A 14715-nucleotide genomic window follows, 5' to 3' on the forward strand; every position below is an offset into this window, starting at 1 on the left:
TGATACACAATTTGGTGGTCTGTTTCACAGCCAGAGGCAGTAATGCTTCTCAGTGCCAGCTGCTGGAAACCACAGGAGAGGAGAACGCTCTTGAGCTAGAGTCCTGCCTGAGGGCTGCCCACAAGCATCTGAGTGGCCACTGTGAGAACAGGATGTTGGGCTAGATAGGCAAGTGGCCTGGTCCAGCAGGGCTCTTCTTATGTTCTTATTGCATCTCCCAATGCCGCTCCCTTTGAAGTTATTTTTTCTCCCTCTCTTGAATCTCCCTTCCTTCCTGGCAAATGCACATGGCTACTTAAATAGCATAGGAATGTGGGGAAGTCCTTCCCAGATTGCATCTCTTCTTGAGAGAGCAGGCAGGGGAGGTTTCAGAAAGGACTAGTTGACTTTGCAAAGAGACTCTTCCCCATGTGGGAAAGAACACATGTGTGCCATCTTGACTCCACACCATCTATCACAAGGATGAGAAGAAGTTAGATTGGGGACTACTGACAAATCTCTGAGTGATTTCCAGTAGATCAGCAATGATTTCTGACTCCCAACTGTTTACCAAAAGCAGCTCTAAATTATACTGCTAAAATTAAGCTTGGAGTAAGCAGGAGTAGGCTCCCTCGGCCAATAAAGCGAGATGAGCACCGCAACCCCAGAGTCGGTCACGACTGGACCTAATGGTCAGGGGTCCCTTTACCTTTAAGCAGGAGTAGGCATTTTTGTGGAAGGATGGTGAGCTCTGTTCTGGTACTCAAAATAAATTCCTGGGCTCAGTGCTCTTTAAGTCTAAGCCTGTATCAGGCTATGATTAGTTGGTCTTATTAAAGAAATAAAGGAAGATTCCATAAGTCTGAAGTTTGCCCAGCCCTGAGCATCATGCATTTGATGCTCAAAGCATTCATTTGATCTTCTCATGATCCAGTTGAGACTTGGGGGAAGGGCAGGTAGACTGTTCTGGTCCCTAAAAAGGAAATGGCAGAGTTTCACAAACCTTGGCACAAGGTCTTCCCCCTCACCTCTTTCCCTGAAGATTGGAGCTCAGCTTTCTATCTAGAGTCCAAGCTGAGGAGAGTGTTGGGTGCCTCAATGACAGAAATAGATTGTGGTTTGGATAGTTATAAATACATAGATTTATGATACTTCCATGACCGAAATTGCTTTGGGACATCTTTGTGTTTTCCTTTCCAGATTTCTGCTCAGCAATTCTCTGTGAGCTGAACAGGCATTCTTTCGGTGTGGAGACTTACCCTGAATTGAGCTTATCCCACAGTGTGACTGATAAACACAAACAGAAACTTGCAATGACTTGGCTTTATTGATCATGCATCTGTTTGCTGTTTTCTGCCAACCAACCAAATTCCTACTGGAAGGCAGAGCATCCTAATTATTGTCCTTACCAGTGACTAATCAAGAGCTACTAAGAAGTTTTCCCACCTAACTGGCCTAATTTGTCTAAGATGGGGTAGTCAATGTAGTGCCCACATATGTTGCTGAGTTGCAACTCCCATCATGCCCGACCGTTGGCCATGTTAGCTGAAGCTGATGGGAATTGCAGAGTACTACTGTGGTTGTCCCTAGTCTAATAGAAAGGGGAGAGACATAGGCCCTAGTCTAATAGAAAGGGGAGGGCATAGGCTTCCTCAACCTCGGCCCTCCAGATGTTTTTGGCCTGCAACTCTCATGATCCCTAGCTAGCAGGACCAGTGGCCAGGGATGATGGGAATTGTAGTCTCAAAACATCTGGAGGGCCGAGGTTGAGGAAGCCTGATCTATCATGTTGCTATCAGGTGTGATTTAGTCAATCAAAATAGGTCCAGAAAGAACTTTTTTAAGGCTTTATACAAGCCAGCTTTAATTCTTCTAGTTCTTAGTCTTTCTATTTTTCCTCTTGTTATCCCTGTGGGAACAGAGAGCCCATGCATTATTTTAAATAACAATAGATCTCAGAAGCCTTGGATATGCTAACCAAAGCAACCTGCTTCTGAGCTTGGATGATGGACTCCATGGGAAAATCCATGGGAAGTAAGAGAAATAACGTTGTTGCAACTTGTTTCTTAATTTTCAACAGTCTTCTTCCCACTGAGATCTAACTCCAAGAATATCTCCATGACCAGTAAACCAACCTTGTTGCCGATTGTGGTAGATGCCCACAGGGACAGTTAGGGCAGAAGGGAGGGAGATCAACAGCAGGTGTAGTCAACCCAAGGACAGGCAGAGCCAGCTACTTCTAGTTTGTCCCCATCCTCCTCCTCCTCCTCCTCCTCCTCCCTAATGAGTTCTACAAGACTGAGACTGGGGAGGAGGAAACTGGCAGGCAGTGCCAACTCCTGGACCAGTTGTAAGTAAGAAGGCATGCAGGTGGGGGCTGGCTGTGAGAAGATTGAGACTGGTGGGATAGTACCTCATTCTCCCTAGCTTCTACTGGTTGATGCTGGGCTGTACATGTGCTCAAGAAAGAGGGCAGAAGAGAAGCAGCAAGTGAGCTCAGCACTTTGTCACCAAGATACATTGCAAGGCTTCTTTGTGAGGGGTCTCTGTCTTGCCATTCTCCAGATGCTTGGTGTCCTTCCCCTTTCACATTTCTATTACTGGCTGAAGACATTGGGTGTGTGTGCGTCATTCTCTGCTTTAATTAATTTATTACATTAAAGTCCACTTTTCCTTGAAAGTTCTTAAGGCATCGTATGTGGTTTTCAGGTCTCCCATTGCATAATCTGGTAAGATAAGGTTAGTCTGAGAGAGGCTCTGATTCACCTAACTTCACCACACTGGGCTCCACTACTTTTCGGCCCTAGCATCCCCACAACCAGACTTCTTCCTTTCCCTGCATTAAAAGGTAAAAGTAAAGGGACCCCTGACCATTAGGTCCAGTCGTGGCCGACTCTGGGGTTGCGGTGCTCATCTCGCTTTACAGGCTGAGGAAGCCGGCGTACAGCTTCCAGGTCATGTGGCCAGCATGACTAAGCCACTTCTGGCAAACCAGAGCAGCGCACGGAAACGCCGTTTACCTTACCACTGGAGCGGTACCTATTTATCTACTTGCACTTTGATGTGCTTTCGAACTGCTAGGTTGGCAGGAGCAGGGACGAAGCAACGGGAGCTCACCCCGTCACGGGGATTCGAACCACCGACCCTCTGATCGGCAAGTCCTAGACTCTGTGGTTTAACCCACAGCGCCACCCATTTCCCACTTCCCTGCATTACAATTATCCTGAAGCAGGGAGCACAGATGATGCTGTAGGTGAAATGTGGGTACAGTTTGGCTTTGGACTGCATTACTCATACTTGCACATCTTCTGTGGATTAGGTAAAATAGGTGGCCCTAGGGACCGAGTACCATGTTGCAGCCTTGTCATGTTATCTGGTCTCTATCCCCCTGGCTTAGGGGAAGATTCCTCCTTCCCCACTCTAGCCTAGAATGTGGCTTAGCTGGACTCCTCAGACTTGGAACATACCCCAGATGCAGTTCTCACTGCCTCCACTCCGTAAAAACCCCGTAACTGCAGAAACACAGGGAGCTCTTCGGCGAGTTGGGGGTAAACAGCTTGACCAACCTGCCTTCAGACGGCCTCGGCCTCAGCATGCTTCTGTGGCAACAGCTCTCCTTCGGTATGGCCACAGTGATCTGTCCAAGGTCCTGAAAGGCCTGGCCTTGCCTGTTGCGATCCTGCATAACTTTCCAGTTCTGGACATGACCCTGTCCTTTTATTATATGCCACAGCTTCCAACCAGCATACCCTGGGAGCCCTAAGTCAAACTAAGGCAGAAGAAGCCTGGCTTTAACTCTACAGAAGGTGATTCAAGCTTTTACAAAAATATATATTAAATGAATAAATCCTGCCATTTCAAACATTCAAAGAAAGGAAATCAAATCTCTGGCTTTGATATCGGGCTCTCTATAGCCGCCAACACTGTGCAAACAGACCTCTGTCTGTTCCTGTGTGGCTGAACTTCAAAAAAAGGAAAGGCTGATCGGAGAGAAGCATCAGTGGTTTCAAGCTGGGTTGCCTTTTAGGCTTCCCACCACTTTATTTGTAAAATAGACTGTGGCCTCAGATCCTATTAAGAGGTCGCTGCTTTTCATCTCTAATTGGCATCACTGGTCTCCAACCAGACATGTCTTGTATGCGTAACTGTCGGGAAACATAGGACCAGGATTTTTTTGATATGTATTTTTTTAATGTCATAGTGAGATTCAGAGCCTGATTAGACCCAGAAAAAGCAACACCCCAGTTGGACATGGAACAACCGGCATAATAACACAGCAGGGGTGTAATTCTGCACACACACACACGTATGCATATGGAAAGCACATTTATTTCAGTGGAATTTGTGGGAATTTCCAGTCACTGCATCATTTCTGTTGCTTCTTTAAACTGGAGCCAGTTGCGACATTTAACACAATCTCTTAGGCTTGCCAAAGCTAAAATGCCCACTGTGTAGACATGTCCATACTCGCCACCTCCTGTTGCAAATTCAGTTACTAAGCTGCCCAGACATGCCATGGTATTTTGCTGTCACGAAAATGCTGTACTGAATAAGGCCAAGGTGTTTGCCCCACCAATTATTTGCATCATTGCAAGGCATGCTGGGAAGACGCCTCTGGGGTGACACCTGGCTACTATGTGGGCACCCTCCCAAAAATCACTGCCTCCAGGAACAACTCCATCTAGTAGCCATGATGCTTTGCCTCCCTGGCTGGAGGCAGTTGTTTTAACTTTCCACATCAGAAAAAGTGCAGAGAACAAGGGGGAACAGAACATATCCTTTTATTTGGCTGCCTCTTTTGGTACATCAAGTAGATTTGTCATGCAAACCTTAGGCAAACAACAACATCATAGTGAAAGACAACCACGTACCATGTGGAGGAGTAGGCAGAGCTGGGCATGGTGCCTCCACAGGAACCCAATGAACTTCATGCACAGGATGGGATGGTGAAATGGACATAAGTGCAATAGCAATGTATCTGCGGACCCTCTTAAGCCAGTCTTCCTTAGCCATGTATTTCTCCAGACATTTTGGACTACAATGTCCATTGGTCATAGCCAGCATGGCTAATGGTCAACAATGATGGGAGGTGCAGTCCAAAACATCTGGAGGTTGTGGAAGGCTGGCTCAAGCTGTCCACTGAGGCCACACCCTGCATGCCATGCAGAGGGAGAGCCATACCCCTAATGTCAATGCCCCCCCCATGGTGCTGAGCATCAAGGGAAAGTTGAGGGACTCCAGCTGGTCACTCAAGAGAATCAAGGATGGTTTGGGGTTGGTTTTCTGCGGTTGACATGGCAACGGACAAGGTGTTGAAACAGTTCTTGCAGGGACTCTGCCTTGGCTCCTCTCATCTTTCTTAAACCATGGGGTGGGGGGCACCTGGCATTATTACAGCAACACACGCCAGCAGCCAAGGGGGAAAGGCAGCACCAACTCCAGCAGCACAAGGGGTGAGCCATTTCCTCTTCTCTGTTCCCTCTCTCCCCTTCCACCATCCTTTCTGCTTCACTAGCTCATCCACTTCCACCAGGCCTCTCCATGGAAGCAAATGGGAGCTGCAGACTCCCTTGCCACAGTTTCATCCAAGAAGAGGGAGGCTTATTCACCCTGGGGGCAAGGGGTGGATGGGAAACAGAAGTAAACAAGGCCAGAACTACCTTCTGTAGGCAATGGTGTGTGTGTGTGAATGAATGATATGGGGACAAAGCTAGTCATTCCGCCCCCACCCACTAAGCTTTCTGCATCCTTCCTTGCTCTCAGTCTCCCATCTCAAAATGGCCAACATGGGGAATGCCAGTTGCCCACCCAATGCCCTCTCTCCCCTTTTCCGTAGGTGAGACAGAAGTGGGTTTTCTCTGCTTTAGGTATCTCCTGGGCCAAACCGCATTCACAAGGGAATTTGTCACACTGTGTGTTCTGCCTGGGGTAGTGGAGGCCCTTTTCTTTCCCTTGGGAGAGATGGGTCCTCCTAGAACTCACTCGCTTCCAAGGGGCCAGCTCTGATCTCTTATTGTGCCACTGAGAGAAGGGCATGTGAGGGATGAGGTGGTGGTGGTGACAGGCTGGCCTTCTCCTCTCTCTCCTTTTTTGGTGGCTGAAGTTTGTTGCAGGACCCGGGAACCTTCTATCCTCCCTGGCACTGGTTTGGGCTCCTTTTCTCTCTCTTTCTCTCTCTTCTACTTCACTGGGGGAAGGAACTGGCAGATGGAGGGAAGACAGACAATGTGGCTGAGGCCCAAAGGGGTGGGGGCCCTTGTCACTGGGGTGAGGGTGAGTTCAGAGTCGGGTCAGGGGTGCTGCCTTTGGGGCATCGGGGAGGTAAGGCCTTGTAGCTGTAATATTCCACAACCTGCTTGGGCACCTCTGCCAACACACATTTGGCCAGGGCAGTCGGGGAGGCCTGGAAGGAAGAGAAAGGAAAAGGTTAGCTCAAAATGCATCAATGGTCATTAGGAAGGACATGTTGCTGCGTGCTATCACTTTAGGATTACGAACCTAGGAAACAGCCAGACCATAGCTCAGTGTTGGCTACACAACCAGAGTGGAAAACTGTATTCAACCAGCAGGCAAGATTCCTGATTCTCACCCATTCTGCCCCTCTGGGTGAACTTTAACAGGTGAGCAGGACCGCCTACCTGTCAATCACCTGGTGCCACAATGACAACAGGAGACTGACACCTGCCACAGTTCAAAAGAGGTGGCTGCCACCAGCTGCTTGGCAGATACAGCAGCTTCCTTTTAAGATGCACTTCCCGTGCCAATCAGCTGACTGGTTCTGGAGCTTGCCTTCAAAGGCGTGGTTTACAGAGAGCTCCTCTGAAGTCCTTTTTGAATCCATCCTGCTTCCTCTGCTCCAAACTGCTTCCTCCAACCGTCTTGGCTGCACTAGGGATTTCCCAGTGGGGAGCTCCCTAGTACAGGCCATCCCAACATAGCTCCCTGCCAGTGCTGATCAGCTGGGAGCCCAGCTAGCAAAGGAACAATGGGGAGGTCACATTAAGCTCCCCACTGTTCATCTGTGGCTGCCCTGATGCCACTTCAGGTGGGGGCAGGTAGATGCAGCTTGTAGTGAATGACTGAACGAAGTAAACAGGGACCTATCCTGGGCCCAGTTAGTCTGCACTGACTGGCAGTGGTTCTCCAGGGCTTCAGACATGGGCCCCTCCTAACTCTTTTTGAAGATGATGGGGTTTTAACATGGAACTTTCTGCATGCAAAGCAGGTGCTCTGCCACAGCCCTCCCCAAAAATCCCTGATGCGGAGACCTCATAGCCTTGCAAGGTCCCCTGCTCTACAGAAGAAAAGCCCCTGCTTTGCTGCTTCCCTTCCTCCTCCTGAGCAGAACTGGGAATGTTGCCAGGATGAGGGCATTCTGAGGAAGGGCAAGTTGTCTCCCTCCTCCTTCCCGCAGAGTAGGTCCGCGTCTGGCTCTCTCTCGACTAATAGCGCCTGTCACTTCTCGGCGCTCTTGGCGCCAGGGCCCAGAGGGTTAATCTCGCCTCACAGCTCACTCGGGCTCAGCAACAGACAGCTTGTCTCCCGAGGCCTAAATTACTGACAATCAAGCCCAATTAGGCCTTCGCAATGGCCAAGCGTCTTGTGCCTCCGGCTGCCAGAAATACCCAACTATGGATTTTCCTTTCCGACATGCTGTGGAGTGAGAAAACAGGCAAAGTGAAAGAGAAAACCCCCAGCAGGCCTGTCCTGCCCTGCCCCTGCACCACTCAGCCCTCTCCACCCCCTCATGTTCCAGGGCTGGGAGGGTTTCAGGAGAGACACTGCAAGTCACAGTCTATGCTAGTGGCCTAGATCACTCTTCCTGCACCATTGTGCTCTTCAGTTGCAAAATCAGGGGTTGGGGGATCCCTTTTCAGTTCGAGAGGAAAAGCGGGCAGAGCAATAAATGGTTTTTTTTTACCTTTGTAGAGAAGACTAATTTCTTTTTTCTTTTTTACAACCCAATCGTATTTATTTATTTCTGATGGGGGGGTGGATAAACCACTTAATAAAAAATTGTGAACTTAGTAAACCCATGCCCATTGTGGGGAGACATTTAAGTCTGTGAAATATAATGGAAATGGAATTAGTTTGCCAAATGTTATTCATTTATTTATTTAAAAAGGAGGTGTCTCTGTTCTATCTATCTTATAATTAAGTATATTTACTGGATACAGTAGATTTCCCCGCCGAAATGGAGATTTTATACTGCAATTTGTGTTATGATACTATAAGTATAATTTGTATATTGTAAATGGATTTAGAACCGGTGTTGTTTATAATTTCTTTAAAAAGTGAGATATTTCTTTTTTTAAAAAAACACCTCTAAATGGTGTGCATAAAACAATTATTGATAATGCACACAAAAACTCAGCAAAATGTTAAAGACAAGTAGGCAGAACTAAATCATATGCCTAGGTAAGCTTCCTGAAATAAAAATCAGTAGACTAGTTTCTACAGATGCTCACAAACACCTGCTCTGTCCTCCACCCAGGCAACCGAGAGGCATGATCAGAGTTCAAGGACACATTCCAGCCAGGCTGGTGCTAAGAGGAGTTAGTATCAGATGTGTTAAGAAGAGGGTACCTTCCAGCCCCGTGATCCTGTAACTCTGGGTTTAGAATCTGTAAGAGATGCATGCAACACCAGAGAGAAAACGAGTCTGTCCCAACAGGGCGGGAGAAATTAGGGGGAAGATACAAATGTGTCTGCATTGCAAGGCAACTTACATTCTTGAACTCTCGGAAGGGAACAAATTGCACGATGTCACGCAGGACGGGCTCGCCTTTGGGGGAGCGCAGGATGCCATCATCCCCATCCAAGACCTGCATGTCAGTGAAATCGGCGTTGCCCACACCTACGATGATGATGGACATGGGCAGGTAGGAGGCCCGGACTATGGCCTCCCGCGTGTCTCCCATGTCACTCACGACCCCGTCCGTCAGGATCAGCAGGATGAAATATTGCTGCGGGGAGAGAGAGGGAGAGAGAGAGAGGGAGAGAGAGAGAGAGAGAGAGAGAGAGAGAGAGAGAGAGAGAGAAAGGATGAGGGGTCAGGGAAAAGGGAACCAGGAGAGTGGCTAGAAGGTCCGGCCCCAAAAGGATCTCCAAGGTTCATTGCGGGAATTTGGAGCACAGTTCCTCATGCAAGATGCATTTTATTTGAATGCCACTTTTCCAAAGTTAAAACCATGCTCAAGGTGGCTTACAATTTCTAAAATAAATAAAATAAAATAAAATCACATAATCACAAAAATAACAATAGTAGTCATGAACAATGAATAAAAAGTACATGCTGAACAATGTCCATAACAAAAAAAACCCTAAATATTACCCCAGCTCAAGAGTCTGTTCCGCAGCCTCCACTTTTGTAGCTGGAGTCAGTCTTAGCCCCACCCTCCCAGGCCAGGTGGGAGGCCTGCAAGGCAGGGAGCAGGTCTCCCAGGACTCACAACCAAGGTGGTTTCTGGCCTCTTCCCATAAGCATCCAGCAGGCTGCCCACAACAGACAGTGCAGCACAAAGACCAAAGAGAAGATGCAGCTTTCAGGGTACCAATAAAAGCCTTGAGGTCACCTATGCCCTCTGGAAATTGCTGGCCTACAATTCCTATCATCCTTAGACATTGGCTCTGATGACTCCTGGGAGCTGGAGTGCAACAACAACTGCAGGGGTTCACATCCCCATGCTTGCTATTCTCTGCCATGACATACAAGGAGCCCACAACAGTCTCTGCTTACCCCCACCCCAAAGAAAGCCCCCTCAGGTTGGCATCCTTCATGCACAGCTCAAACCAAGTCAGGGAAATGCAATTTCCAGCCCCCACCCACCCACCTGAAGCTCAGGCCCGTAACGCCACATTAACTACTGTCACTAATTGATGGGCTCAGCAGCAAAGCTTTCAGACATTTAGCGAGGCAAAGAGCTGACATGATCCCTGAAGAATCCAAACTGGCATGTCCCTGGGTCCCAGAGTACTTGGTGTGTGTAAATAATGAAGGAGAATTTAGTTAAAGTCCCTTTAGCCTGTCCAGGGCTTTCGTGCACGCATGCAAATGGCCCAAGCAAACCCTCCAGAATGTGAATCCCCCAGCCCCAGCACTCGGTAGATTTCCATCAAGCAGGGCGGGGTGAGGGGGCAGGGCTATGAAGCATCCAAATATCAGCTCTCACACAAATCCTTGAAATTCTGGGGTGAGAGCAGCCTTGCCATCCTAACCGTCTCAGAACATAGGACGCTGCCTTATACCAAGGCAGAGGAAGGACCAGGGAGCTCAGTGCTGTCTGTGCTGACTGACAGCAACTCTCCAGGGTTTCAGGAAGGATACTTTCCCAGCCCTGCCTGGAGATGCCAGGATTGAACATGGTACTTTCTGGATACAAAGCAGATGCTCTGCTACCGAGCTATGGTGAGAAAATGCAGGGAACCTAGGAAGCCACTGGTCCACCTAGCTTAGTACTGCTGACACTTTAACTGGCAGCAGCTCTTCAGGGTCTTGGGCCCTGCCTGGAGATGCCATGGATTGAACCTGGAGCCTTCTGCATGCAAAGCAGGCACTCCACAACTGAGCTGCAGCCCCAGGCTTGGTGGCCCACTTACGGAGGCTTCCTTTGTCTTCTCCTCGTCCGCTGCCACTCTGGCTACCTTGGAAATGATTGGCGCCACATTGGTTGGCCCATAGAGCTGTATCTTGGGCAAGCAGTTCTGATAGGACTCCACCACGCCTTGGATTCCTAGCACGAAGAGGGAAAGGCTGGGGTTAGGGGTAGCCAGAAGCCATTGCCTTCAGTGGAGCACTGTGATAAGGCAATCTCCAGGGTTTCAAGCAGGAACATTTTCCAGTCCCAGCTGGAGATGCTTCCAGGGATTGAACATGAGGGTTTTTTGCATGCAAAGCCAAGGCTCTTCCTGCTGAGCTATGGCCCTCTCCTGAAAACAGACCTGGAAGTGCCAATCCAGGTACAAGTACAGTCGTGATGGACTCAGGGGTTGGGGGGGGAGTGATGGAATGAAGACTCCAAAGCAACCCTGGTCAGCTTCTTACCTTCACACTCATCATCGTTTGGGTTGAAGTTAATGGCAAAATCATGGGAGATCTGCCCAGGAAAGAAAAGCATCAGCATGTATATGAAAGGGACCCACAACACCAGCCCCTCGTTCTTGCACCCTCCTCTGGCACTGATCCCTCCCCATCCTCCCTTATTTCCAACTCTGTCCAAGGGCCTTTTTTCCCTCCCAGCCCCATCATTTTCCAGATGGTCCTTCACTTACTTCGTAGTTGGGTGGGATTCTGGCTCCAAAGCCTAAGGCAGAGAATTTCTTATCACTGTGGAGAAGCAGAGTGCATGGTCTTAGGGTGTGCACTGGAACGGTTTCCCTGCATTCTTGGTTTGGCACCGTAAACGCATGAAGAGGCACCCCAGGAAACCAAGGTCACATTCACATTGTAACACCCACATCATATACTTTAAGCAGATGGCTTTCCCCCAAGCTATCCTAGGAATTGTACTTTGTCAAGGGTGCTGGGAACTATAACTGTGTTAGTAGTGGACTACAGTGCCATGATTCATTGGAGGAAGCTGTGTGTGGTAGCTGTAAATGTATAATGCAGATGTGACCAGTGACCTCTCTCCTGTTTCTGGGCAGCCCAGGACATCCAGCCTCACCATGTGAGAGGTTATCCCCATCATCCTTCATTATTGTGGCGCAGAGATGATGTTTGTGCGCCATTCTCCTTTGTTGCTGGGGATGAAACATTATCAGCCCAAGCAGACACAATGGTTGCTTGTGCAACTGTTCTAGCACTGAGGGTGAAACTGGATGCAACCGTTAAATGCATCTTCATTTAATGTGCATTTTTGTAAATGCACACAATAGCTTCTGGGGAGTGGCGATAATTATCAGAAGTGCAGCAGGTTTGGAAGGAGAGTTTAGCTTGATGAAAATGGCTTTCTCCAGAGCAGATAGTTGCATTGGGATGGAACCTGGAACTTTTGTTAGAAGTACAGCAGATGTAAAGGTAAAAAAGGTAAAGGATCCCCTGGATGGTTAAGTCCAGTGTAAGGCGACTATGGGGTGCGGTGTTCATCTCACTTTTCAGGCCGAGGGAGCCGGCATTTGTCTACAGACAGCTTTCTGGGTCATGTGGCCAGCATGACTAAACCACTTCTGTAGCAATGGAACACCGTGACGGAAGTCAGAGCTCATGGAAACCTTCCCGCCATAGGCGTTCCTATTTATCTACTTGCACTAGTGTACTTTCAAACTGCTAAGTTGGCAAAAGCTGGGACAGAGCACCGTTGCATGGATTCAAACAGCTGACCTTCCGATCAGCAAGCCCAAGAGGCTCAATGGTTTAGACCACAATGCCACACACATCAGCAGATAAGGAAAGGGCTAAACTCCTCTTCTCACCTGTTCGGATCTGAAAAATGATCAGCCCCACCCACCCATCAGCTCTCTGCATTATTTTTTTTAAGTGTGCACGTTAAATGCAAAGGGTATAATCCAAAGTCAAAACAAAAAAAATCCTTCCAGTAGCACCTTAAAGACCAACTAAGTTAGTTCTTGGTATGAGCTTTCGTGTGCATGGACACTTCTTCAGATACACTGAAACAGAAGTTTCCAGACCCTTCTATATAGTGAGAAGGTGGGGAGGGGTATTACTCAGAAGGGTGGTGGGAATGGGTGATTGGCAGATAGCTGTGATGAGCCTGTTGACGACTCTTAACGACTGCAATAGGTCTTACAGGAAAAAGCAAGGGGTGAGAAGGTGAAAAGCCACTTCTTCAAGACACATTTGTGTTCATTCCAGGGGGCGACTCTGGTATACCAAGTACATTGATGAATATGCTACAGCAGGAGTAGAGCACTGGTGGCTCTCCAGGTGCTGCCAGACTACAACTCCCATCATCCCTGAACCCTGGCCATGCTGTCTGGGGCTGATGGGAGCTGGAGTCCAAAATCATCCTCCTTCTACAAGCTTGGCTGAAAGAGGAGGCAGACTTGTGAGCTCCGAGCCCCCAGTCTCCCCCCCCCCAACACATGGATGTTGTGGCTGTTCCTGCCCTACTCTCTCTGCCCTGCCCCAGCCCAGGTGTCCTTAGGCAGGGCTGGTGAGTAAGAGGTAAGGGAGCTCAGGTCTGGTCAGGAAGCAAGAGTAGGAGCCAAGACACATCCGGTCACCTGTCATAGTCTTGGCAAATCTCCCCCACGGCTACCAACGCCTTCAGGTATTCATTGGGCTGGTAGGGGTTGATGTAGTGGAGGGAGCAGCTGTTTCGGGGGTCTCCGTTGGAAGCTGTGAAGTCAATGGCCACCTGGGAAGGCAGAAGAGCAGAGAGGAAATATAACACAGGAGGATCCCCCACTGGTTAGCCAAATTATCCTCTTGGATAACCTCACATCCGCACTTACCTTTTGCCACACGTTTCCTTCCTTTAAAGTTCCATGTCCGAGTGTTGTCCCCCCCCCCCCTTTCCCCAGGAAAACAAGCTATTTAACGCTGAATCGGAACAAACAGCAACTCATGTTTTCATTTGTGATGGTCTGCCAGGGTGATTGGGGATGGTGGGATTCCAAACTACCCTGAAATGTTACAGATCCTCTAGTTTTGGTTTAAGCATGCCAAAGTCCATGGTCCCCACATCAGATCTCATTGCAGACAGGCAACACACTAAGATGCTTACAAGAGCATCTCCCTGCTTCTGTCTCTCAGTTTCACTCAAACTACAGTCTGTTCTTCTTTTACAACACAGACACCTAGATTAAAACATCCCTTTGCTGCGGGTGGGGAGTTCTGTCTTTTGCGCGCACACCCAGAAAATGTTCTAACAATTAGTTCCCATGGAAACAAAATGCCTGCAGCAACTGACACTCTTGTGACAAGACTTTTGTCTAGCCAGGAACTGCCTCAGGGCAACCCGCACAGATCGCCCTTCTCACAGATGCCTGATAGGAAAGTCACAACAATTTGTATTTGCCTTAACAAAGCAGCCGCCTCATTCTCCCACTTGCTCTCCGATTTCACACCTCTCTCAGCCGAGAAAAGAACAGGCGCTCCAAGTGTGTTTATTGGGTTGAAATAAACCGTTCATGCAGTGATGCAGACGTGCCGCGTTTGCAGGTTTATGAGAATAGACCCGTCAAAACCAGAAGCGAGTTAGCAGGCGGCAGATAGATCCCAAAGTGGTAGGCTTGAAGGTGGTAGCCTTGACGATGGCCGCCTCCCACTCGACAAGGCAGAACCAGGAAGCTCTGCTAAGATCCCCGCTCCATCTCCAGCTGCAGTGCTTAGCAGTTTTACAAGGAGAGTTTGGAGCAGCCCTGAAATATCTGGCAAAGCCTCCCCAACGCAGCATGCACACCCGGCCAGCCGATGTTTCTGACTATCAGCTCCGCAGATGACTCCCATTTATTGAGCTTTCATCTTGACTTGTTCGAGCAAAGCTGACACGGAGCTTAGAATAGATCCAGTCCTTACTGACCATTCCTTCAGATTTCTTTGCTGGGAACTTCTAATTTATTTATCTATCACGTTTATATCTCATCTTTTTCTCCAAGGAGCTCAGGGTGGTGGATATGGTTCTTCCCTTTCCTCATTTAATCCCCACAACAACCCCGCAAGGTAGGTTAGGCTGAAAGGTCACCCAATGAACTTCATGGCTGAGAGAGGATTTGAACCTTGGTCTCTCCCAGGCATGGGCGTAGCCAGCGGGCGGGGGGACGGGGACGAGA

General features: G+C 48.7%; 1 protein-coding gene across 1 annotated transcript in view; it reads right to left on the reverse strand.

Moving 5' to 3' along the window:
- Window positions 1–4744: 4744 nt before the first annotated feature.
- The window catches only part of CPNE7 (copine 7), a 42201-nt gene continuing 32230 nt past the window's right edge, over window positions 4745–14715 (reverse strand). The window contains exons 11-16 of the mRNA XM_083753024.1: window positions 13165–13298; window positions 11251–11305; window positions 11024–11075; window positions 10579–10712; window positions 8709–8945; window positions 4745–6382 (exon numbers count right to left, since the gene is read on the reverse strand). Of these exons, the coding sequence (XP_083609150.1) occupies window positions 6239–6382; window positions 8709–8945; window positions 10579–10712; window positions 11024–11075; window positions 11251–11305; window positions 13165–13298 (756 nt within the window). The 3' untranslated portion in view covers window positions 4745–6238. The remainder of the gene's footprint in view (window positions 6383–8708; window positions 8946–10578; window positions 10713–11023; window positions 11076–11250; window positions 11306–13164; window positions 13299–14715) is intronic.

Source organism: Podarcis gaigeae (assembly GCF_964106915.1).
Source record: "Podarcis gaigeae genome assembly, chromosome: 8".
NCBI classification, from domain to species: Eukaryota; Metazoa; Chordata; class Lepidosauria; order Squamata; family Lacertidae; genus Podarcis; species Podarcis gaigeae.